Here is a 27,400-nt window from a genome sequence, read left to right as displayed (position 1 = left end):
TAACTAATACAGAGAGCGAATCGATTCAATTGAAGATTGCATCGATTTTTGTCGGAATTGAGATGCTCAACTTGTTTAGCAGAAGTGATGGTCTGTTTTAAAAGAATAATTTGTTGTTTTGGTCAGACTAACTTACTGTTCATCTCCTTGTGTTAATTTTTCTATCTTAAAGGCTGGTTCATCATTCACTTAGATTCTCCAGCATTTGTATTAGAGTCAGCGACAATCTCAGCAACATCTGGGGGTAAAACTTAAATAAATACATCTTAATTCATAATAAAAATGATCAGCAATTGCACATAATTTCGAAGCCTTTAAAAATCGTTAGATGTTATATGAGCTAACCATTTTAATTATACCTATAATACATCTACATTTGAAATTTCATCTTCTACCTTTGCGACCTACGATAGAACCGTTGCTCATTACATATTGGTATGTTTTGATCTATTTACATTTTTCAGTTTATCAACCTGGGTTGCCAGTTGCAAATATATTTCTAAGGATTTCATTTTGGCATTACGAGTTACTGAGGGCTAGTTAAATTTACGATACAGTTTTAACAGCGAGTGGCAGATCGATCAGACTTTTTCCACCGTGTGTACTTTCGATGAGTTACGATTCGTTCCAATGGAAAAACCTCTCGAATAGTGTGTGTGCTCCCATCGTTGAAACGTAATTTTCGCCGCCCATGCAAAACCATCTGATTGTCAAATGTTGTTCAAAACAGAGAGCGCGCTGACAGCTCTGCCATAGAACTGTCATTAATATCATCGAAGTGCGAGTGATGATGTGTAATTTTTTGTTTGTTGCATTGATTTAGCTTATAAAATTGCAAATATTCAGTGTAAAAGGTTTGTATTTTTGGATGATAAAGTGTTGATATGGTAGCTTTCGGTATGGGGCAGCTTGTGCGCTAACTTGTTTGCATAAAACTGTGTTCGCAAGTCGATTATTGTGTAAGCAAAGTTCAGTCACATTCCGATTCATGATCAGAGCGTAAAATTAGTTGACGTCACTCGTAAGACTCGAACAGTTCAAGGTGGGGGAAATGGAAAAGATTGATTTCACTAACAGTTGGAATTTTGCAACAATTTTTTTGCTCTGTTCCGCTTGAGAAGCTCCGTCTGGATCGTATTACTTTCTTGTGCAATAGTTTATTACGGCAAGCTTTTGCACAATCCAAAGTGAAAGTGCTGTTTTTTTTCTTGCGTTGACTTTGACCTACATACTGCCAATGATGGGTTTAAATTTGAACCGTGTTTCTTGTTTCAGGAATATGTGTGAACTAATGTGACGAAAGTTTGTTAAGTAAAGTTGAACAAAAAACATGTCTGCACCAGACCCGGAAGGTGGACCACCACCGGCGGTGGGAGACCATGCTTCTGGAAGAACTACACCTGATTTAAACACATTGCAGGAGAATTTTAGTCAACAGCAGGTTAGTGTTAGCTGATTATGTTTTTATTTGCGTCCAATAATGAATGATTTTTTATTATGTTTTAAAGGCTAAAATAACAGCACTGCGGGAACTGGTCCGTCAAACGGAAACAGCTCACGTTAAGAAAACCGCTTCGGCTCAGGAGAAGGTGAAAAATATTGCCCAACGGCTAACACAATACAAAACTAAAGCCACCAAGTCAAGGCTGAGCCGAGCATCGAGTTCAGAAGTGCATCCGGATTTGATTGCAACTCGCATCAACGAAGAGGGAGCCGATGGCAGTTTCGATAGCTATCAGACTATCGACTATGAAGAACAGCAGCATATGTCACTGCCGGTGATGCCGTTCGTTGGTGGTCCTTCGCAGTTGACACGAGCCCGTTCCGAAACGCCAGGAAGTGAAAAGTTCAATTTACTTCGACAGCAGATGGAACAAAATCGTTTGAAAATGGCCGAACGTGAGAGCCACAAACGAGAGATGGAGGAACGGGTTAGTGAACTGAAGCACAAACTTGAAACGACTCAACAAACGTTGGAACGCTCGGTGGAGTACGGAAGATCAACGGGTGATTTAACGTTGATAACTCCAATGAAAATAAGTCGACTCGAGTTTAACAAGTCAACGTCCGATTTGACACAACTGGCAGATTATGGTTACGGAGCTTCCAATTTCGATGTCGAACGGTTGCGCTATCTGGAAGGGCGCGTTAAAGTTCTGGAACAGCAGTTGGCTAACAAGGACAGCATTTTCGCTAAGGACGAACAAGTGGGAATACTGGAAAGAAAGATCCTAGATTTGGAAGAGGCTCTGAAAGAGAAAGAATGTATTATTGAAGCCAGAACGCAAGCAGTTTCACTGATGACGGAAAATTTAACCTTGAAGGGAAAGAACACCGTTGATCTGCTGGAGGATACTAAGCAGGAAATGTACCGAATGCAAACTAATTTTGTTCAGGCTGAGTCGAACTTGAAAGGAGAATTGGATCGCCTCCAGGTCGAGCTGGACGAAAGGAATAGCAAAATATCAAATTTAGAAGAAATGAATAACATCTTGGAAACGGCTCGGTTTGATTTGACCGTTGAAAACTCCAGTCTTAAGCAAAAACTAGAAGACGTGCAGGACTTCAGCACGAAGATAAGCGAACTGAACAAGCTGAATCAAAGCCTGCAGCATCGCATAACTGAACTGGAAAATCAAAAGTACGATTTCATCACGGATGCTGAAGCCGAACAGGCAAAGTTTGGTGAAAGTGATGAGAAGTACCGCGAGCTACTGGACCGCATTCATGAGCTGGAGGAAGAGCTATCGAAAAAATCCGCTCCCGAAGATGATTTGCTGGAAAAGATTCGCTCATCGGAAGCGACAATCGCCGCTCAAGCCCAACAAATCGAGTCACTCCAGCAGCAGCAAGCCGAACTGCAGGAGTGCCTCCAGGAGAAAACCGTGGAATTGAACGTGCTGAATGCCAACTTTTCGGTACTGCAGGAGAAATTAAAAACAGCCGGACCGAAACCACTGTTCCCGAAATCGGCCGAAGAGGAAGCGGAAGTAGAAAACAGTAAACTCAAGCAACAGTTGGATGAAGCCAACAAAAGTGCCATCAAGTCTAAGCTGAAGATCAAACAACTGCAGAAGCAGGTCGATTCTTTCAAAAAAACATCCAGCGTTCACGAGGAAGTCGTCCGGTTAACAAACGAAGTTCAGTCACTTACGCAACGTTTAGCCGAAGTTGAAGAAGAAAAAGGTAACCTGCAGCTGCATCTGGTCAACTACGATGGCTCACTGCCGGGTTCGGAACTCGAGAAGCGGATTAAAATTCTCGAAGCCACCTGTCAGAACCAAACTACTGCCATTCAATTGTTGGAAGAACAGAAGATCGATATGAGTGATGATTTGAACAGTACCCGTCAGCAGCTAGAAACGGTGCGCGGTCAGGTACGGGAACAGCAGCGAAGTGACGATGAGCACACGGGACGTATTTCATGTCAGATATCGTCGATCGAAATCGAGGAAAAGCTGGAACAGTGCGTAGCCGACCGGGAAGAGATGACTGCCCAGCTGAAGCGACTGGAAGCGGAAAAGTTGGACCTCCAGCAGAGACTGGACCGCTACATGGTGGAGAATATTGAGTTGCTGGATAAAATCGAAAAGCTAAGCCTGGAGAAGGTCAGTTCGGCGGAATCGATTGAAATTGTGGAAGGTTTAACACCGAAGGAAAAACAGGAAATCGAGAGCTACGAGGCAAGCAGGGCGATCGGTGATCCGGACGGTGGTACGGATGAAGTGGATCGGTAAGTAGTTGATGGATAATTTAAGGATTACGGTTTTTCGTTAGGATGCATATTTAGGTAACCAGAAATGGTTGTTTTCCAAGTGTTTGCCAGGGATGATTTGGGATAAATTCGGAATAAAACAAATTTGCTGTGAGTTCAGTCCTAGAGCAATTTTTTATTCATTTAATTGTGCATTATTAGTCATCGTGAAACTAATAGTATGCCTAACTATAGTTAAGCTGCATGAAGAAACTACGAACTTTTGAGTTTACTCCAGCCATTAGGGTCTGTACAGATTTCTCTGCAACCGATTTAGTTGCTTTCGTCAAAAATTCACGAAATTTTCAGAGCTGTAGCTTGTTATTTAGATTAAGAGAGCTCAATACGCAATTTTTTAACCTAGTGAATAGAGAGGAAACGTTTTAGCTGCGTATGAATGGTAACAATCATTTCCTCAGGCATTCTTCATGGTATATTTCCTTATTTACTGTTTTGGTATGGATAAAGCTTTGGTTTGCTCGACCACAGCTGTATATTGCCTGCCAAACCAAATATTTTTTGGAATACTTGGCATTTTTATTCATCCTGGAATGCTCATTGACGTCATTCCGTTGCATGACACTGTAAAAAGACATTCTGGAGAGCTGCCTAAAGTCTTCCACCACCTAAGTTTCCTCGTCCATCATCACGCAGGAAAACTTCGTCAAATATTCGCAAAACAACTTGTGAGTTTAAACTATCGCATTCTATTTATTATTAAGGTACAGCTTTTACCTTGACCGAGTTCATACCTTTCCGGTACTTGGAAGTATGCCACAGTCTGTCGCAAACGATCAGGTCTCTTCTGCAATAATTGCTTGACCTTTGCACTCTTCTGATGGTTCCTGAAGTCCTTTTTTGGTCCGCTTCCGGCCTTCCTGGCTGTTGTCAAACGTGTAACAAATGGAAACTCAATCGAAACTCGATATTCAGCCAAAACATCAAAAATCGATAACGTAAGAGAACGATTCACAATGAATTTTACCTGTTGGTGCTCGAATCTATAGTTCTGGGGTGTAACTAATTCGGTTTATTATATTTTAGACTCTTTTCATAGCAAAACCTTCTTATATTCATTATTTTAGTGAAAGAGTTAGAATTGAAATTCTGCTGATTCTCCTTACAGACGTTAGTTTGGTTTCATCTTGTCATAGAGGAACGAGTGACGTTGGCATTGATACTTTCTTTTGTTTCAATGAGAGACGCAAATGCGTCGTCGCTCTTTGTTTGTTTTTTTTTGATGCAGTCATTTACGAATATGAAGCTGTTGGATTGAATTCCTTCATTGAGAATGCTTTTCTTCGGTTACCTTTAGCAAAACGCTATGGTGTGTGTGTTTGGGCAATTGTAATATTCATTCGAAAAACTATACTGCACTTTTTTGCAACATCGGATGGGTGCTTTTTATTAGCAGAAATGTCCCTCGGACAGACAATGTACGTGGAGAACGTTTTTGTAGTACAGCAATTTATAATGTCGTTTTCGCTTGAGAAAACTGAAACTGACCCGGGGTAGTTTTTTCGAACAAACACTGTATTGGGTTCGCACTTAGCAACGGGGGTTTGAGCAAATCTGATGTAAAAACCAGGTTCGAAACTGACTCGATTTTCAGTTCCAACAACGTTGAAACTAGGTTCGACAGCAGTTAGGGTGAAAACTGGGGTAGGTTTGGCATCAGACGAAAACGACATAATGGTACAGGTAATTTCTTGTACTGACCGTAAAACTCGATAGGTTATTGTGGAAATGCAGCTCTCCTGAAATGGTAATGAGAAATATTTGTTGAATAACTTGAATTTGAGGTTTTCACGTTTTAGTTGGTTTGACGCAGAGCTGCAAATAAGCAAATTTCTTGATTCACAGTACCTAAATCGAAAAGTGAATATATTCTTTCCAAGTCACATGTAATTATTGAATATAACGATGACTTTTGAAACGAATGATTGTGCTGACTTTGCGTCAAAACAGATTGAAAAGTCAAATGAATGAAAACTTCGTTAGAAAAAAAGGCCGATGGGTGATTTCAGAGACACAACAGAAAGACGTGAATACGAATAAAACTGATCTAGTGGTGTTATGATGCCTTTCTCATATAACTCATTGTTGTATCTTGTGTGTGTGGTGTGTGGTTGGACAGCAGAGAACAGTATTTGCGTGTCCTTACAGACAAGTAATAAATAGACACATTTTATAACTGAACTACTATACTTTAATACTTAATAAAGACATACTACACAAGACACAATAAAAGAAGTTGTCTGTTCTATTAGACAACCGTTCTGAATCTCTCTCTAGCTGGACTGGTGGAAATCCAATGACAGCAACATATGCGTCAACGCAGTGGCAGCGTAACTGTCACTCGAGAGCATAATGGCAGTGTAGCCAGTATTGCCGTTTGGTTGGCTGCAACATCTCCCCTCTTAATAAAGGTGGTACGGGTCGAACCATTGTGGCCGACTTCTGGTCCGGGTGGAACGACGCGGTAAAGTCTCCACCAGGTCTGCTTCGGTCGCTGACTCGAACTCCGTTGATGCTGCTGTAGATGAAGATAATGACGAGGACGACGGACTTGCCACTAGCTGAGGTAGTGGAACACTTGTGGGAGTAGAAGACAAACGTGTCGGTGTCATCGGCTGTAACGTCGGCGATTGTGAGCTATGCGTAACCGTTGCGGTGAGCCAACGGATGATACTGCGGGTGTACTGTCTGAAAGCTTCGGTAGATCCCAGGCACCAAGAAGGACGTCGAGCGGCAACAATTTAGTACTACTGCTGGCTGACGATAAAGAACCGGTGTTGGGTGAAACAGTCTCAGTACGGCATCGTAACTGGTTGATATGGGAACGCAGAACTCGACGATCAACCAAAACGTTGTACATCACATCACCTATCTTCTCCAGAATAACACCAGGAGCCCACTTCCAAGTGTTTCTGTGATTAACCTTTGCGGAAACCAGTTAGTTTCGATTGAACGATCTTCGCTGTTGATCTTGCTGAACATGCGGTGTCATTGGTGAAATTGCTGATGATGGGCGAAGTAGCTCCAGACAAGTCCGTATACGACGACCAAACATAACCTCAGATGGTGATTTACCTTCAGGCGCAGTGCGGTTGGGCGTGCTTCTGTAGGTTAGCAGGAAGGTGTCTAGAGCTTCAGCAATGGATCCTCTCCCCTCTTGAATTTTTTTTACGGCCCGCTTGAAGGTGTCAACGAACCTTTCAACTTGGCCGTTAGACTGGGGATGGAACGGGGCCGTTGTGACATGCTCGATACCGTTGAGAGCACAGAAGTTGGCTAATTCCACACTCGTAAACTGAGTACCGTTATCCGATACTAGCATTACAGGCATACCGAGCCTTGCAAATAGACTTCGAAGAATACTGATGGTTGCTACTGCAGTGATTCGTCGGGTTTGCACAATCTCCGGCCACTTGGAGAAGGAGTCGACCGCTAGCAAATAGTACTCACCGTCGATGGGACCGGCGAAGTCTACGTGAACACGCTGCCAAGGTCCCGATGCCTTCGGCCATGGCACTGGGACGGCGTGAGGCGGTGACTTGGCAGTCGCTGCACAATGCCGACATGTTTTCACATAACCGGCGATGTCTTCGTCGATGGATGGCCAATAGACGTAGCACCTGGCGATGGCCTTCATACGCTGTGTACCAGGATGACCATTGTGAAGCTGATCTAAGCAACGCTTGCGGTACTGAGCTGGGATGACGAGCCGATCAGCGAACAGTATGCATCCATCAACGGTAGTGAGGGATTCCTGTCTGCCATGGAATCGTTTTACCTCCGGATCGATTGCTTTCGTTTGAGGCCAACCATCGGTTATAAAACGATAGACCTTCCGGAGAACTGGATCAGCTTGGGTACTTCGAGCGACGTTTCTGAAAGTAAGAGGCAACGCATCTACTGTATCAACTGCTACTGACCTAACATCCTGCTCGAGAATTATGCTGGCGATGACGTAGTCTTCATCTGGTCGCGCGTGTCGGTTTATCAACCGGGACAGCACGTCGGCGTTACCGAACTTATCAGTGGGAACGTACTCGATGGTGAAATCGTACAGCAGTAGAGTGAGGGCAAAGCGCTGTAACCGGTTGGCTGTGTATACCGGTATGCCCTTCTTGGACCCGAAGATTCGGAGCAGCGGAGCGTGTTCAGTCTGCAGCAAGAAGCGCCGTCCGAAGATCATTTTAGTGAAACTTGGTGACGGCAAAGATGATAGCTAGACCTTCACGATCCGGTTGACTGTAGTTCTGCTCTGCCTTCGTAAGTGTGTCCATTCGGGATACTCATCCTTTTGTTTTGTTGCACGTGGGTGATTGGAAAGTGAGGTTAGCTTTTATCACTTTTCCACTGGACTCGTCGCCACTGTTGTATCTTGTGTGTGTGGTGTGTGGTTGGACAGCAGAGAACAGTATTTGCGTGTCCTTACAGACAAGTAATAAACAGACACATTTTATAACTGAACTACTATACTTTAATACTTAATAAAGACATACTACACAAGACACAATAAAAGAAGTTGTCTGTTCTATTAGACAACCGTTCTGAATCTCTCTCTAGCTGGACTGGTGGAAATCCAATGACAGCAACATATGCGTCAACGCAGTGGCAGCATAACTGTCACTCGAGAGCATAATAGCAGTGTACCCAATATTGCCGTTTGGTTGGCTGCAACACTCATTATTTCATTAGTATTACTAGAAGATTCTTTAGAGTATTCTTTGAATATTGAATAAAAACAACAAAGTTTGTCTGGTCGTAAGGAGTGTATCGATAAATACTTAGCAACATTCAAACAGTTATTACTCTGAAATGGCTTAATTTTTTGCAGTGTGTTTTGCGGTGACATGTTTGTTTACATGTCAATAACAGATGCGCAATCGATTGGTTTCGGTACGGTTTATCGTTTCAATGATGAGTCGAATTGATCAGGAAACGCGAAAGAAAATTCTGCACACTTGGTGCTCAGAAATTACAACGAAATTGCAAAACGAATGAAAGTGCACCACACCAGTGTCAAAAATATTATCGAGAAGTTCGGTAAGACCCTTTCCATGAAGGATTTGCCCCGATCCGGTAGGAAAACGGGTCCCAGCCAGTCCGGTCGGGACTTAAAAGTGGTTGAGTACATCAGAAAAAACCCATCGGCGTCGACGCGGGATTTGGCCAAGCAGTTCAACACCAGCATCGGGATGATTTAACGGATCAAAGTTCGGAACTCCCTGAAAACGTACAAGAAACAGAAGGTGCCGAAAAAGTCCCTGGTACAGCAAGTTCAGGCCAAAACAAGAGCGCGAAAACTGTATAACCGGATTCTACAGAATAAAGACGGATGCATCCTGATCGACGACGAAACCTACGCCAAGGAAGACTCTCGAGCGCTGCACGGACCGCAATATTATACGAAATCGGTGTACCAGAACCTGGACGACGGTGGCGATGGAAAAGTTTGGACAGAAGGTGTTGGTCTGGCAAGCAATTTGTACCTGTGGTTTGCGGTCGTCGATTTTCTTCACGAAGGGCACAATTAACGCCAAGGTGTACGAGGAAGCATGTTTGAAGAAGAGAATGCTGCCACTGTACAGAAAGCATAAGGCTCCTCCTTTCTTCTGGCAGGATTTTGCTTCAGCCCACTACGCCAACTCCGTTCTACAGTGGTTGTCAAAAAATAATGTACAATTCGTGGGAAAGGACATCAACCCACTGAACTGCCCGGATCTTCGGCCAATTGAAAGGTATTGGGCAATTGTCAAGCGGGACTTTCGGAAGGAAGGTACAGTGTCCCAAAACATGCAGGAGTGCAAAAAAAACTGGACAGCTGCCACCAGGAAAGTCACAAAAGTAACTGTGCAGAATTTAATGAAGAATGTCAAGTCCAAAGTGCGAGCGTTTCACAGAAACTAGGATTTTCTTCAATATAATCAGTGAAATGCATAAAAATGTAATTTTTCTACAATATATCGAAAACTGATGTCAAAATATGTTTTTTTTTGCTTTTTTATTCAATAATCAATGTTGCTAACTACTTTTCGATACACTCCTTACACTAGCATAACCTTTTCATTTTTTAACAGTTTTAACCCAAGTTAACAGGAATTTTTCGTTTGCTCTCTCACCCTGTTGTTTCATAGACGTAGACCCTTGTATTTGAGTTTAAATTTTAGAAAACCGAGTCAGCCGTCTTTGAGAATATTAAGAGAGTTTCGCAATGTAGTGATCATTAGCCTTTTTTGAACAGCGTTTTCCGTTCTTCCTAATTGTTACACAATCACGGTGACCAGACATTGGTCGGCTGATTACATCATCCTCGTAAAATTGTATAACCTGCTATGGCTGCCCTCGATCCAATAGTAGAATGCACACCACTCTCATTCAGTAAACTTTTTGCCTCCGTTGCCGTATATATTGTCGTACTAAATGTTTTCTTTATTTTCTCGGCTGTCCATGACTTAGGCAGTACAGTTAAGAATTGAAATTGTTCAGCCCTTGTCATACCTTCAATGGAAAACTTTTCTTCGAGCTGCTTAATTATTGCATACAACTCGTTGATTCTTGCTTCATAAAAACTAACTTCTTTGTTTAGAGCAAATGAATGTCTTCTAATGCTGTTTATCATCTCGTGATATTCCTCCATAATATATTTAACGGAACTAATTTTTAAAACCGGTTTAGCTGTCTCTAAGAAATCGATGTGATATTTTATTTTCAAAATTTTCGACCGCTTCTTTAGGTGCTTTCGAAACCGCTATATTTAAATTAAATTTGTCAGTGGACATTTCAGTTTGCTTACGGCCCGTCGACAAACCAATCCATTTTGAAGTGTGCAATATTGAAGTTTTCGAAACAAGTTAAATGTGACAAATTCATCAACACCGACTAAAGTTAAAATTGTAAAATTGCTTATATTTATAGATTCTCTTTTGGTGTGAAGGTACATACAATGCAATACTTTTTCTTGCATGACGTAAATCCACCCTACATTGATCCAAGCAGAATTGCTACTAAATGAAATTTAAGGTGTAAAGCAACGATCGAAACCATCGGCCGTGCGAGAGAAATCAAACGGATGACATCGTGATGGCATGTTGTGATTGGCTTGTGAAAAAATAGGTCGATTCAAACCAATTTTCAAAATCATGACAGAAAAAGGTTACGGACTAGTTTGGAAACTTTTAATTGACACCCGGCCCCGTATAGTGAAGAGTCTAAATAGTATTATGTGAATAAATTTTCGGAAGTTTATGTTACATTCAGTGGAAACTATTGCCTGATACAGATTTCTGTCTTCACATTTAAAGTCAGAATAGTCTACCACAGCTCAGGGTAGCGAAAATGATAAACGCGTATGCACGGATTGCATAAGAACGCAGGTTCAAATCCTGTCTCTGAGCGTATCTTTTTCCTAAAAAATCATCTCTCTTTTGAGTTCCTCATTCATTTGGCTTCTCCAATATATGTTTACACTCAGTCATTTAAAACTTGAACCTAGTTATGGCGATTTTACGTCAAATCAACAAAAATCATAAATCATAGCGTTATTCATTGTTATAATACCTGATCTGGCACAGCAATACTAAGTATATCACATGTTTTTATTCGCCGTTTCAGCGCACTGCCCTAATTCCAAATGAAGCATGCATTACCTTTAAATCATCGTTATTTTACTAATTTCTACAATCTCGTTGTTGCAATTATCAGTAATTCAAATATATGCTAAACAAAATAAAACAGGTATAGTTCAATCGTACATCAATCCATTTTCCACATTTTCAAAATCTACTGCAACCAACACCCCCTGAACTATCTGTCGGATCGTGGCTAAACTGTACCCCCTACTTTCAGGATGTTCATCACATCATTTCGGCGCAACTCTTTGGGTACTTTTGGGGAATTTTCATTTTCACATTGTTTGCAAACTTTGTAACCCTTCGATACTTACCTGGTGTGTGTTTTCTATTTCACAGATCCAAGCGACGACACGACGGTGAAACGGCACAGGAATTACGAGCTGGTGACGACGGTGGCGAGGGTGCCGAAGAAGAAGAAGAAGGAGAAGATTTGAATGACAGTCTGGTGAAACTGCGGGAAGAAAGCTCGGAACTTATGCACCGAATCGAACTGTTTACCAACGAGCGGCGAGAGGTGCTGGGCAAACTGGAAGCGGTGACAATCGAAAATCAAGCTCATCTGGATGAGTTGGAACAGTTACGCGAAGAACATCGGCTGTTGACTGATCGTCACAGGGAGCTGATGGCAAGTGAAGCAGATCTGCGTCAAAAAATGACCGAGCTGTTGAATGAAAAGACTGCTTTGGTCGAAGAACTTCGGGAAGCGAAGCAGTTGAAGGTGAAACTGGAGGTCGAGGCCAGCGAGTCTAGCTCGAGCCAAAGTTCACCGGCCAGGATTCCAATAGACCGAAGCTTGTTCGAGCAGGCTCTCCGTTCGGTCGACAACGAAGTTAGCAACTACAATAAGAACAAAGATAAAAATAAAAAGTTACAAATCTCCAAGAAACTCTCACAGGATGCGAAAAATTTGCAAAAGATGGCCAACGGTTTACTGGATGAGTACTGCAAGAGTGTGGAAGATTGCGAGGAGATGCGAGGCGAGATAGAACAGTTGAAGCAAAAGTTGTGTCATTTGCTGCCGGAGGCTAAGGAGCAACCGGAATTCGAAGAGGTAGCAGCACTGAAAGCTCAAATTATGGATATCACACGGGCGCAGATCGACAAAGTGGAACAGATAGACGAGTTGAGAGATGAGATAGATAGGAAGAATGAGCTGATTTCACAGTTGAAGCATGAAATGGAAATACTGAGAGACGCGGAAAAGTCTTCGGATGAGGAACCGGAACTGCTGAAGGTTGAACTGAACAGCCGGAATGACGAAATACGTGAACTGAAGAAGGAACTAGATACGCTAGCCGTGAAGAAAACCTGTGAGGTTGAGGACCTGCAATCTCGGCTGGGAGCGGCTAGTAAGGAAATTGATATTCTGAAAGAATTGGTGGCAGAACAAAAACAGCAGCTGATCGATTCGTATCAGGAGCATGAAAATGAGTTGGCAGGTAAAATGAAAGAAATACATAACTACGAAAATCGAGTCAAGCAAATGCAGGAGGAAATCGATAGGATGATTCAGCATGCCAATCAGGATGCAGAACGCTATTCGGATAACCTCAAAGAGCAACTGGCCGAGTTGAATTCGTTGGTGACGCAGCAGAAGAACGAGGCTGACCTCAAACAGGAAACGATTGATACTTTGAACGGTCAAATCGTAGAATTGTACAAGACAATGGAAGACAACGCCACTAGGATCATCGAGAAGGAAGATGAAGTGCAATTCCTACAGGAACTGTTGGATGCCAAAAACGATGAAATTCAAATGTTGCAGACGAAACTAACCACCAATCAGACCTCTCTCGATGCCGTGCACAAACAGCTGCAGGAAGCGTTGGCCGTTCCGATTCCACCAGCGATTGACGTTTCCCGGTTGGAAGAACTGGAAGCATCCAATCGCGAACTTGACGGAAAGAATAAAGATCTAATGGAAAAGTTGAGAAAATTTGCTGCAAATCTTAAGAAAAAACACGCCCAATGTCAAGAGTTGGAAGATAAGCTTACCGTCAATCAACAAGAACTGGAAGAGTTGCGTAGTTCAGCAGCTTCGTCTGCGTCTGCGATGTCCAGCGAAGAAGAGCTCAAATCGGAGAACGAAGAGCTAGCTCAGAAATTACACCACCTAAATAATGAACTGCACAAGTTGCTGCAGCAAAAGTACACTTTGGAATCGGAAAAGCAATCGATAGCACATGAGCTTACGGCTCAAGTAGAACGAGCGAGCGTAGCGGAACAGAAACTACAATCAGTAGAAGGCAAACTGGCACAAATGGGCGAAGAACTCGGCACGCTGCAGGAGGATGTTGGATCCAAGCATGTGAAGATCGAAAAATGTAAAGCAATTATCAAGGAGAAGATTAAGGAAATTCAGCGGCTGCAGGAGTACGAACGGAAGACGGCCTATCTGGAAGATGAACTGCGAATGTCTCAGAGTAAACTGGAAGACTTTCACAATCAGACGCTGCTGATTGGTAAATTGAAAACGGACAAGGAAGAGATGAATGGTGTGCTGAGGGCCGAATCGGATCGTAACAAGTCACTGGAACGGGAAGCCATCGATACGTCGGAGAAGATCCGAAAGCTGGAGATAGATTTGGAGCTGACGGACGAAGAGAACAGAAAGTTACGAGGTCAAATTGCCAAACTGGAAGAAGGCCTGTCCCTGGTGGAACAGAGAAGAAATTCTTTGGAACGACAGAAGAAACTGCTGGGCGAAGAACTGACGGAGAAGTCCCAGGAGTTTAGTCAGCATGAGGATGAGCTTATGCAGCGATTGGTCAATCTTTCACAGCATGATGAGGTAGTTGAGGCGAAACTACGGGAGAGAGAGGAAGAGCTGGTAGATTTGGGTGGTAAACTGCGAGAAGTTGAACATCAGCGGGATCAACTGCAACGGAAGACCGAACAGTTGGAGATCCAGATGGTGGCTCATGAGCAAGCGTCGCAACGTTCGTCGGAATTGGAAAATGAAAACTACAATCTCAATCTGACGTTAACCAGTCTCCAAGTCGATCTGAAACGTGCCGTTTCCGATCTGGAGGTGAAACTGACGGAGAAGGACACCGAAATCGATCAATTGGAAGTCGAGCTCACCAATCAACTGGCGAAAATTGAAAACGAACGCAAACAGTTGCAGGAGAACTTGGAACGATCGCACGACAAAAACACCGATCTTCAGGATGAACTCGTTCGACTGCAGGAAAGTGTAAACTCGTTGGAACAGTTCCGGTCCGATCTGGAAAAAGAGGTGACCTGGCTGAAGATGCAAAACGAAAGTTTGCAGCAGGACAGCAGTGAACTGCAGGAGCTTCGAATGCAAATCGTGCAAGATCAGACGGAACTGGAAAATCTACGAGCGCAGAATGAAACTTTGGCACAAAACCATCAGTGCGAAATCAACGCGTTGCGTCAGCAGATTGCAGACATGGAGGCCATCCGGACACAGCTGAGCCAGAACCAAACGGACGATCAGGTGTTTGTGCAGAATGAGATCATTAAACTGAAGGATCTTTTGGAGCAGAAAGAAGCGGAAATTGGCAAGCTGGTGCAGGCCAATTTGCAGCTGCAGATGTCGGCTGCTAGTGGTGGAGTTTCGGCAATACGAGATCCGTTCCGAAATCTACAGGAATCGTCGGAACGATCGGCCATCGCCATGGAGGAAAAGATCCGTGAGCTAGAGAACGATGCAGTGTGGAAAGATTCCCGCATACAGGAGTTACAGATCGAGAAAGATTTGGCGGAAGGCAGTGTGGACGAACTTCGAAAGCAACTGCATTTGCTACAGGCACGCATCGAACGAGACGAAGTCGTGGAGGCTCAGCTCGCGGAAAAAAGCTCCCAGCTTGAAGCGATGAGTAAACAGCTTTTCGGAACGGTTTCGCAACCACAGCACATTGCGTCTACCGCGCATCTCTTCGCATCTCCATCGCAATCCGGTTCCGCTTCGTTGTTTGATGCTGTCGGAGATTGGACGGAACCTTTCGCGATGCAGCAATCGACAAAGCCAAATGTTGATGATGACGATGAAAATCGTCTTCGCGAAGAAATCATTCAGCTGAAAACGCAAAACGAAACTGCCACTCGGGAAATCGAGCAACTACGCGCGCAACTGAATGCATTTATCGATCGTGATGATGAGCTACATCAGTTGAAGGATGAAATTGACATTCTGCGAGCGCAAAATGCTTCCCTAAGCTACGAACTGGAAGTGAAATCGTCCAAACTGAAAGACGTGTCACAGCAATTGCAAAGCGATCAGATGAAGGTAGACCAACTGGAGGAACAGATTAAACGGCAGCAAGCTCCAGCCGTCGTATCTTCGGTAGCATCATTCTTCACCGACACCGATGATTCCTCTTCTGCACTGAATCCGCCAGTTTTCGAAGACATCATCGTTCCCAAGCGAACTTATCTTTGCACGCCAAGTCAATCGCAGGATCACGAAATGATTGCGGAGCCGGTTGTAGCGTCGTCCAATATCTCCCTGCAAGCTGCAGTTCCTACAACAACCGCCGATGGAACCTTAGAATTATCCGCTCAGAATCAACAACTCAAGTTGCAGCTGGACCTACAATCAGCGACTGTCGAGCAGTTGGAACAAGAGCTGAACTCCGTTCGACAGCAAAGTGCTTCACTGCAACAACAGCTCGACGAAATTCGACAACAGAAACGGACGATGGAGGAACGAGAAAGTCAACAGCAGGAACTGTTGAATAATCTGCGAACCGAACATCAACAGCAGCTTGCGGTCATCCAGGCGGAAAAACAAACCGAACTCGATCTACTACGGATCCAGTCGCAAAAAAATCAAACCGAGCTCCGAGAAAGCGATGAGTCCTATCGGCTGTTGGTGGATGAATTGGAAATCTCGAGAATAAACAATGCTTCACTGTTGGCCGAGGTGCAGGAGAAATCCGACAAAATTCAACGATTCCGTCACACCTTAACGGAAGCGGAAACGAAAATTGTCCAACTAGAGGAACAGTTAGCCGTGGCCGCCGAGGAGAAACCACGGCAAGTGGCAAGCAGTTTGTTTGGATCATCCGAACAGCCGCGAGAACCGGTGTTCGAGGAAATCGTTCAGTCTAAGCGAGCGTTTGTGATGCAACCGCCTCCTCCGGCAACGGTGGACATCGACGAGGACTGCTGCTGGGGTACGGAGGAAGCGATGCTGGAAGCGAAACATCAACAGGTCAGCGAAAAGGATGACTACATACGGCAGCTGGAACTGGAGAAGGAACGACTGCAACAGGAAATCATCGAACTGAAAGTGAAGTCCGGAAAGTTGCTGAAAAAGACAAAAGAGTACAAGATGAAGTGCGACAGTCTGGAGCGGCGGTCAGCATCGGTCGAAACCAGCGAGCTGGATCTGGCAATTCAGGAAGAATTGAATGGGCGGATCAAAACACTGGAGACTAAACTGGGTGAGATGCAGGTGGAACGTGAGAAAATGCTGACCGAAAAGGATTCGTTGGTGAAGCGAAATGATATGCTGGTTGCTGCCAGCGAGCGTTTCACCGAGATGAAGGATCGCCAGGATGTACAGCTCGAAATGCAACAGGCCAAGATAAGGGAGTTGAATGCCAAAGTGCAGCGGCTGGAGGATTGGGATGAAACCAGTGAACAGCGAGTGGTGAAGCAACCATTGGAAAGTGCTTCCGCCGGGGAAGATACCGGTCAGTTGAAGGCTCAGTTAGACGAACTAACCGGAGAACTGAACGATCTAAAGGTAGACAATGAAGAGCTGCAAGCCCTGTTGGACGAAGAGAAAGCCAACGTAGCGATACTGGAGAAACGTGTGCAGCAAAAAGACAGCGAGATTCAAACCCTAATGGATCAAATCGACGGTCTGTCGCAGGACTCTCGGACGATCAAATCCAGCTTGGAAAGTCTGAATCAGCAAAAGTCACAGGAAACCGTAGATTTAAGTCAACGGCTTAACGAGTTGATGAGTAAAAACACCGATCTGACGCATCAGATCGAGAAAATGCGCACCGAAAGCATGTTCCATTCGTCCGAGCAGGAAGCACAATTGCAACAGCAGTTACAACAGCTTAGCGCACAGCTTCAGTACAAGGAGGCGGAAATAGTTCATTTGAATGAACGGATACAGCAGCAGGCGCTTGAGGATCAAACGGAATCACTGGTGCAGGAGATTCTCGGTAAGAATCAGGAAATAACAGCACTCAAATCACGCATTCAGCAACTCGATGGCGAACGACAGGAACTGGAACACAATCTTACGCTTCAAATAAGCCAGGAGCTAGCCTCGACTCGACCGGAAGACAAGCAGTGCGTTCGCTTAGCTGAACTGGAGCGAGCCAACAAAGATCTGCTGGACGAGCGGAAACAAATGGAACAGGAATTGGAAATACTGAACGATCAGGTAATTCGAAGTCTCGAGTTCGAAGATCGTATGAAGAGTACCGTTCTGGATTTGGATGCCAAGAACATCGAAATACAAGCCCTGAAAGCATCACTGGAACAGATGAAGCAAACGAATGCCGCCGGTGCCGGTCAAAACACACCGGAGAAGGTTCAAACCGACGTCGACGTCGACGTCGATCTCAGGAAGCAAATAGAAACATTGAGCAGAGAACGAGCCGACTTGGAAGCAAACTATCGCATCACTCTGGAACAGCGGGACGCCCACTGGGCGGAGGTTGTGGATGAACGTGGTTCACAGGTTGCGGAAAGTTGGAAGCAACACGTCGACATGCGAGAAGCAGAATTTTCCATAGTGGAAAAAAGTTTGCGTGAGGAAATTCAGCGATTACAGGAAGGCAAGCCAGCCACCACCACCACCGAAGAAGAAGAAGATTCCCAGATGGTTCAGAAAATGAAACAAGCCCTCGAAAGCCAAGAGGTGGAAATTGTTACCCTGAAAGAACAGCTCGCTATCCGAAGTGCCGAGTATGCACGGCTTGCCGCTCAGGTGGACCCGTTTGCCGTGAAGCATGCAGCCTCGATGGTTACCAGTGAGCCACGATCTCAACCGACCGATGACGATAAAGTTCCTCGTTCCGAGCTGGAACTGGCACTGTACATGATCTATCAGCGTGACATGCGGTGCGACGAGTTGGAGCTGGAATTGCGCAATTTACTGGAAGAACGTGATGCTCTGCAGTTACGGCTGTCCAACGCTCTCCGACAGCAGGAGGAGTTCAAGCGGAAACTAGTCGTCACACATCCGGATGGTAAGTGCCAGTATTTTTTTTTCATTCCCATTCATGCAATACTCAAGTTTTTTTTTAAATAACTATTTATTAGAATTTGAGTTAAAATTAAATTATTAAGATTTAAATTGGGTGTTCAGTCACAAGTGGTGGCTTTTCAGACCTACATGATTTGATTATTACCATGAGGACATCATTTGCTTCAGCAATTCTGAGATTTTTGTGTAGGGAAAATTCTAAACCTACTTGTATTGTGTAATGGGGAAAAGGAACTTATATACTAACCTACTAACTAATACAGAGAGCGAATCGATTCAATTGAAGATTGCATCGATTTTTGTCGGAATTTGCTTATAATATTATGTGACATTACATCTAATGGTTCTATATTTGTGAGCCTGTGTAACTCATTTGTACTAAACCAGGGAGGACGCTTCAAAATCATTTTCAGAATTTTATTCTGAATCCTTTGAAGCGTTTTCTTCCTGGTGGAACAACAACTTGACCAAATTGGTACTGCATAAAGCCTGGCTGGTCTGAAAATTTGTTTATAAATTAACAATTTGTTTTTTAGACAATCTGTATTGAATGGCGAACATGGTAACTTGTGCGTCTTTAGTGCTGAGTCAAATTGTGATAAATTTTGTGTGAAATAGGTGGCTTTTTTCGAAAATTTTTTCGACTAAGCAAGTGACTAATTGTGCTTTAAACAGATAAGTAGAAAGTGTTTTGTAAATACTTCTATTTTGTGCTGTAAATTGTGTCAGTAATCGCCGTGCGGCGATCGCTCAAACAAAGCGGCGTCGTACCGTGGTATATTGAATGCATTGTCTATTGTTTTTGCATGGTTCACTTTGCTTTAATTTCTCCCCCAGCTGTGTGTCGGGCCGGTTTGGTTTGTGCATGAATGATGGGTGAATGTGTGAAGTGTAAGGAAAAAATAACCATATCAGATATTAGAATAACATGTTCAGTTTGCGAGAATAGCTATCACCAGCGCTGTACTGGGCTTACGAGAGCCATGGCCGGTTGGGTTTCAGATACACCGGCGCTTTTGTTTAAATGTGCTGATTGTTTGGAAGGTGCCGCGGTGTCTAATATGATGCCAAAGGATGATGTTCTTTCGCTCATTAGTAATATGAAGAAGGAGATGTTTCTTGCTAATAACACACAAATCTTGAGATTACAGCGACTGCAAAATAAAATCATGCGATTAATTCTAAAATGTAGTAGATATACCTCCTCAGATTTTCTACTGAACGCATTACAATGGCTTTCAGTGAAACAGAGAATTTACTACTTAACCATGGTATTTATTTTCAAGATATTAAATGGCATGCTGCCTCGATATTTGTGTGATCGAGTTGAAAGAGGAACTGATTTGCATAGGTACAATACTAGAAACGCGTCTGATGCTAGAACACCAAGCTTTTTGTTAGCCAGATCGCAAAACTCATTATTGTACAAGGGAATAAGTTTTTTTCAATTCGATGCCAAGAGAGATCAAACGCGCGGCGACATTGGTGGAGTTCAAAAAGTTATGTATTTCACACATAAAGTCCGCTTTGTAAGCAAATATTTAGTTAGTTCAATTTTTTTAGATTTTTTATTTTTTTACGTATTACGAAGATTGTATTTTTTTTTGTTTACATATATTATTGTGAGACGTATTAAGTTACTATGTTCGGTATGATGATGATGGATTTTTAGTTTGTTTGAGAGTTAAAAATAATGAGCAGTCTACAAACGTTTGAGCCTCGCGCGCGAAGCAGGTAGTGACTATTTGGAAAGCGAACAGAACTGGCCGAAAAGCCTTAGCATTCAGTGTGTTAACTTTGCTCTTGACCTTGATCGCAAGGTTGGATAATAATTTAAGGAATAGATTCGGGAAACTAATTGGGATCGACAGTCTCGTTACTTCATCGTAGCTGATGTGTGTAGCGATGAACTGGTCCGGCGGGAAGGGCCAGGTGAATTACTGTCTGATACTGGTAAAGATATCGGGTTCGATTCCTGATGTGATCAAGGATCTTCCCGGGTTGGAAATTTTCTTGATTAACCCTGGATAGTAAATCCGAGATATTTGAATGTTATTTTGTGGTCAGTCGTTCTTTTGAAGAAGAATCTATACCTGCTAGATTAATCAGATCGTTTTGCTTTGTTTACTGGTTAAGATATGTGCAAAAATATTAATTATCATTTAGATAACTCGTTCTGCTCACACCTTTGTAGGGGTATGAGGTGGGACCATCATCATCATCAGAGCTTAGAATTTCTGTTTATAAGAGAATATAAACATTTATTATATTTATTACACTTTGCCTGGATTCCTTCAATAGGATCCTTGAAAGTAAGTTTTTTGTCATACGTTAAACCTAAGTATTTAGCTTGATCAGACCATGTCAATTCCAAGCCATTCAATTTGAGAATGTGATTATTGTTTGGTTTAAGAAAAGAAGCTCTTTTTGTTATGAGGAAAAATAATTAATTGCGTTTTTGCTGCATTTGGTTTAATTTTCCATTTTGACAGATAATCACTGAAAATATTTAAACTTCTTTGTAGGCGACTGCAGATCACTCTTAGATTTCTACCTGTGGCTAACAGACTTGTGTCGTCACAGAATAACGATTTCTGACAACCAACGGGTAGATTTGGAAGATCGGAAGTGAAAATATTATACAAGATTGGAGCTACACTCGAACCCTGCGGAACACCGGCTCGTACATCAGATTTACAATTCTGATAGCTAATCTGAAAAGTACGATCAGTTAAATAATTTTGAATCATTTTGATCAAATAAATAGGAAACTGTAAATCAGACATTTTTGCTATTAAACCTTTGTGTCAAACACTGTCGAATGCTTTTTCTATGTCTAGAAGAGCAACTCCAGTGGATAACCCAGAAGATTTATTTGATTTTAGCATGTTCGTTACTCTGACAAGCTGATGAGTAGTTGAATGTTCATGACGAAATCCAAACTGCTCTGGTAAAAAAATTGAATTCTCATTTATATGAGTCATCATTCTCAACAAGATAATTTTTTCAAAAAGTTTTCTAATAGAAGAAAGTAAGCTAATTGGTCGATAACTTGATGTTTCTGCTGGGTTTTTATCAGGTTTGAGGATAGGAATTACTTTAGCGTTTTTCCATCTTTTTGGGAAGTAAGCTAATGAAAAATACTTGTGGAAAATTTTAACCAGGAGTCTCAAGGCAACATCGGGAAAATTTTTAATAAGAATATTAAAAATTCCATCATTACCAGGAGCCTTCATGTTTTTGAGTTTCCTAATAATTGATTTAATTTCATCAAAATTCGTCTCAATAATGTCATCGTGTGATAACACTTGGGTTGAAATATGATCATATTTCAGTGAGACTTCATTTTCAATAGGACTCACAACGTTTAAATTAAAATTGTGGACACTCTCGAACTGCTGAGCAAGTTTTTGAGCTTTTTCGCCATTTGTAAGAAGTATTTGATTTCCTTCCTTGAGAGCAGCAATTGGTTTCTGAGGTTTCTTAAGAACCTTAGAAAGTTTCCAGAAAGGTTTAGAATAAGGTTTAATTTGTTCAACTTCTTTAGCGAAATTTTCATTTCGCAAAAGAGTACATCTATGTTTAATTTCTTTTTGTAAATCCTTAACTATGTTTCTCATAGCAGGATCACGAGAACGTTGATATTGTCGTCGACGAACATTCTTCAACCGAATGAGCAGTTGAAGATTGTCATCAATGATAGGAGAATTTAATTTAGTTTGAGCTTTGGGAACTGAAAGATTTCTTGCTTCGATAATGTAATGATTCAAATTATCAATTGCTGTGTCGATGTCCGCGGAATTTTCTAAAATAGTTTCTTGATCCACATGATTTTCAATGTGAGATCTGTAATCCAACCAATTAGCTCTATGATAGTTGAATATAGAACTAATTGGATTAATTATAGCTTCGTTGGAAAGTCTGAATGTTACAGGAAGATGATCTGAGTCAAAGTCAGCATGTGTAATCGGATCACTACAAATGTGACTTTGGTCCGTTAGAACCAGATCAATTGTAGACGGGTTTTTCACGGAAGAGAAACAAGTAGGATTACTGAGATGAAGAACTGTGAAGTAACCAGCTGAGAGTTGATTATGAAGTATTTTACCATTACTGTTATTTTGCCTACAATTCCACTGGACATGCTTAGCATTTAAGTCCCCTATTACGAAAAATTTCGGTCGATATCTTGTGAGTTTTTGCAAATCGCATTTAAAGAAATTTAATTGTTCGGCGGTGCATTGGAATGGCAAATATGCTCCAGCGATGAAATAAATTCCATGAATGGTTTCAACTTCGATTCCCAAGCTTTCAATAACTTTAGTATTGGAAGAAGGTAAAATTCGATGTTTAATTTGCCGTTGGACAAAAATGGCAACTCCACCACCCATTCCAGTAAACCTGTCAAATCGATGAACCACATAATGTGGATTGCTTTTCAATTTGACATTTGGTTTAAGAAAATTTTCTGTCACAATGACAATATGAATTTTGTGAACTTTGAGAAAATTATAAAATTCATCTTCACTCGATTTCAAAGATCGAGCATTCCAATTTAAAATATTCAAATAATTATTTAACATCACTGTTAAATTTTAAATTCATTATAATATTATTTGCAAATTGCCATCCGATTTGAAATGCTTCAAAAAGTGATGAAGTCAAATTCATTTGGATGATCATTTGAAAAAGTTGATCTTGTAGGTAGATCATTTTATTTTCAGTTATATCACCTAAATCGACTTCGTTTAAAGAAGCGACTGGCATTGAAGGAATATTGGTAGCCATTAGAACTGCCATTAGAAGAAGATGATTTGGCCGATCTACCTATTGATAAATTGTTTTCGTTAGAAGATGAACTGCAAGGCGGTCCTGTGTTTTGATTATTTACATTAGAAAAATTAAGTGGTAGATTTCTACCTGTTATACTAGCATAACTGACATTAGAAGAAGATGATGACGAGGTCGATCTACCTGTCGATAAATTGTTTTCGTTAGAAGACGAATTGGAAGGCGTATCTGTTTTTTGTTTTAAATTCGAAGAAATAAGTGCCTTAGAAGAATTATGCAGGCATTTGTAACGTTTTTTTTTTTTTTTAATTTTCAGGTATGTTCTGTAAATTTAAGGTCGTTGATTTGACTTGTTGTTGTCTAAGCGTCCGAGCGTTTAAAACAGGACATTTCAAATAATTGGATTTATGATTTCCATCGCAATTTGAACATGAAAATTTATCATTGGACAAACGTCTTTCGAATGCGATTTACCATAATTCAAGCCTTGGCAACGACGACATTGCGTTAAATTTACAATACGATTATGCCGTTTATAATGTTCCCAATGAATTTTAATGTGGGAAATGAAACGTACTTTTTCTAAAGTTTTCAAATTGTTTACATCACTTCGATTGAAGTGTATTAGGTAAAGTTCATGGGAAATTCCAGAGCGTGGTTTAGATGTACCATTCGCTCTTTTTCTCATAAGTAAAGGGTGATTTTTTAAGAGCTTGAGAACTTTTTTAAACAATAAAACGCATAAAATTTGCAAAATCTCATCGGTTCTTTATTTTAAACGTTAGATTGGTACATGACATTTACTTTTTGAAGATAATTTCATTTAAATGTTGACCGCGGCTGCGTCTTAGGTGGTCCATTCGGAAAGTCCAATTTTGGGCAACTTTTTCGAGCATTTCGGCCGGAATAGCCCGAATTTCTTCGGAAATGTTGTCTTCCAAAGCTGGAATAGTTACTGGCTTATTTCTGTAGACTTTAGACTTGACGTAGCCCCACAAAAAATAGTCTAAAGGCGTCAAATCGCATGATCTTGGTGGCCAACTTACCGGTCCATTTCTTGAGATGAATTGTTCTCCGAAGTTTTCCCTCAAAATGGCCATAGAATCGCGAGCTGTGTGGAATGTAGCGCCATCTTGTTGAAACCACATGTCAACCAAGTTCAGTTCTTCCATTTTTGGCAACAAAAAGTTTGTTAGCATCGAACGATAGCGATCGCCATTCACTGTAACGTTGCGTCCAACAGCATCTTTGAAAAAATACGGTCCAATGATTCCACCAGCGTACAAACCACACCAAACAGTGCATTTTTCGGGATGCATGGGCAGTTCTTGAACGGCTTCTGGTTGCTCTTCACTCCAAATGCGGCAATTTTGCTTATTTACGTAGCCATTCAACCAGAAATGAGCCTCATCGCTGAACAAAATTTGTCGATAAAAAAGCGGATTTTCCGAATGGACCACCTAAGACGCAGCCGCGGTCAACATTTAAATGAAATTATCTTCAAAAAGTAAATGTCATGTACCAATCTAACGTTTAAAATAAAGAACCGATGAGATTTTGCAAATTTTATGCGTTTTATTGTTTAAAAAAGTTCTCAAGCTCTTAAAAAATCACCCTTTATTACTTGGGAAGGGGCAAAACCAAGCAATTCTTTGATTTCATTTTTAATTTCATCAATACTTTGATCATTTGATAAGCCTTTCAAGACAGCCTTGAAGGGTCTGTCCGATTTTATATCATATGAATGAAATTTATGAGGTTTCTCGGACAAATATCGAATAAGACGTTCGTAATCTTCCAATCCATCAACCAAGACTCGACATTCTCCTCTTCGTCCGATTTGAAATGAGACTTTTACTTCCGGGAGAAAAGTAGAAAGCTCAATACGGAATGCTTTGAAGTCGGAAATCATCACCGTCACTGGTGGCATAGATTGATGTTTCTTCCCAGAACGACAAGCGTCCATTTTGGGAATTTTTGAAGAATTTTCTTCTATGTCGCTACAATCGGATTCAGGTAGAATCTTGTAAATATTGTTAGACGGCATAGAATCAACGGAAGGGAATTCCGTCCGTTGTCTTTTATTTTTACATTCAGATTCTATAAGATCGTGAATGTTAGTCGAAAAATGTTTCCGTATTTATTCCGTATTAAATTATTTTAGCCTTAGGCTTGTTGCCTTTTCGGTTGGACGCAGGCACTTTTGAAATGAATGAAATTTGAAATTAAATTAACTAAGCTAAATTAGTCTTCGATTAGACTCCTAGTTTGGAAAAGTCTTGATAAAGACTGATTAGTTCGAAGAATAGTTCTTTGAATAGCTTAAACAAGGCTGATTAATTTCTTAGGCTTTGAAAAGACTGTTAGTGATTCAGGTAGCCTTGAAAAAGACTGAAGCCTTGAATCAATGAAACTTTAGGTAGCCAGAAAAAATATCCAGGAACCAAGAGCTATACGCGTGCGGTGCGAACGACTGTTCAACACCGACTGATGCTACCGACTCAAGTATAAATTTTTATCCCTTCCACAGAAGCATCTGGTGATTCGAGTGACATTTCGAAAACCACCACTCCGGAGAAAACGTTGCAGCAGATTGTCCAGGAATCGGGTATCAGTGGTGGCACCGTGCCGTCCGACGCCACCGAACTATCCAACAAGCTGTCGGAGTTGCATTCCATCGGTCATGCTAAGGATAAGCGGCTGCAGGAGGAACGAGACCAGCGCTACCGTCAGCTGACATTGATCCAGCGAGATCTTGCCAATATGCCGTTGGAGGCGGCCGCCAAAATTGCCGGAACTAGTATCTGTAAGTGTGGGCTTTGAACGATTTTTCGTGTGACAATCAACTAACTTTATTTCCCCTCAGCTCAAACGTCGGAATCGTCCCCGCAGCAGCAAAATCAACAGAGCGCCTCATCCGTACTAATCAACTGGATCCTAGGAAAAAAATCCGACTCCTAAAAAAAATTAATTTTCTGTATTTATGTGTAGTCTTGAAAATAATGAAATTTTAACTAACATTTACGATGATTGATATGTGTTAGAAGTGTACAACGGGAATGTAGTTTGTTTTAGCGAGCTTATTTGTCAAACAATCTAATGGCGTTTTCGTTTTTAACTTGCACTACACCGGTGCAGTGCTACACTGAGGCTTGAATAAACGAACAAAAATGACGAAAACATAAACAGTAACCATTGACTACAATACATGATTACATTGCACAGAGCTACACCAAACTTTTGATGAGTGCTACACCAGTGGTATCGGTGCAGAAAAAGTGTAGCACTGGTGTAGTGCAATTGGCAAAAACGAACGGTTTCAGTGCAGCTTTCGCTACACCAGTGTAGTGCAATTTAAAAACGAAAACGACATAAGTTACACATCATCCGAAGGGCAGAAATTACACATCATCCGTGCGAACGAGTTATCCGTTTTTCGACATTCTACGACATTTTGGCGTCAGTAACTTTTTTTCCACACGCTCGGTAAAAGTTGTACACTGACGACCCCACATGACACGGTGGCATTTAATTTAGAGAGCTAATCCCTTTCCATCGGAATTTGTAATGTCCCCACCACCCTCTTTTTTTTCTAAGCTGAAACTCGCCCCGATCCTCGGACATATCGTGGGCCTCACCTCTGTCTGTAATGCTATAGACTACGAACCCTCTACGAAGATAAAAAGAAGATCGGCTGTTGTAGAGTAGCAAACGATGAAAAAACAATAATGAATTTATTCCTGGTATGTTAGTAAAATCGAATTGATGAGAAACGTACTTCTGGTCAGTGATTATTCACCCAAAAAAAAAAAATCACAATGCAAGCAATCCTAACATTTATGTTCAGCATCGTTGCGATTGGTGGTTGCCTAAATTGCTAGGTCAAGATTTTGTACAAATCGCACCGTTTTTTTGTGATTACCACCCTTTTTTATATAATTTGTCAAGTGAGTGTAATATATTCCATTGATTGAAAATAAAAATGTACCTATAATGACAGTTTAAAAA

At 41.7% G+C, this 27,400-nt stretch overlaps 1 protein-coding gene across 1 annotated transcript; it reads left to right on the top strand.

Annotated features, from left to right (window-relative positions):
• The first annotated feature begins 762 nt into the window (after positions 1–762).
• Positions 763–27,400, top strand: LOC131425858 (protein lava lamp-like). The gene is made up of 6 exons (XM_058588103.1): positions 763–854; positions 1,276–1,441; positions 1,509–3,733; positions 11,734–18,584; positions 25,923–26,198; positions 26,259–27,400. Exons 2-6 carry the CDS (start codon positions 1,331–1,333, stop codon positions 26,351–26,353), a joined length of 9,558 nt encoding a protein of 3,185 aa, XP_058444086.1. The 5' UTR covers positions 763–854; positions 1,276–1,330; the 3' UTR covers positions 26,354–27,400.

Source organism: Malaya genurostris, chromosome 1 (genome assembly GCF_030247185.1).
Source record: "Malaya genurostris strain Urasoe2022 chromosome 1, Malgen_1.1, whole genome shotgun sequence".
In the NCBI taxonomy this organism is placed as follows: Eukaryota; Metazoa; Arthropoda; class Insecta; order Diptera; family Culicidae; genus Malaya; species Malaya genurostris.
Note: the sequence above shows the minus strand (reverse complement) of the source record. Positions and strands in the feature narration are given on the sequence as shown.

What these genes read in the sequence shown, in the direction of transcription:
- LOC131425858 (XM_058588103.1), top strand. Translation starts at nt 1,331, where the DNA reads ATGTCTGCACCAGACCCGGAAGGTGGACCACCACCGGCGGTGGGAGAC. An exon ending in GGTACGGATGAAGTGGATCG is followed by an intron (nt 3,734 to 11,733) that starts GTAAGTAGTTGA and finishes TCTATTTCACAG; the next exon opens with ATCCAAGCGACGACACGACG. An exon ending in AATTGCCGGAACTAGTATCT is followed by an intron (nt 26,199 to 26,258) that starts GTAAGTGTGGGC and finishes ATTTCCCCTCAG; the next exon opens with CTCAAACGTCGGAATCGTCC.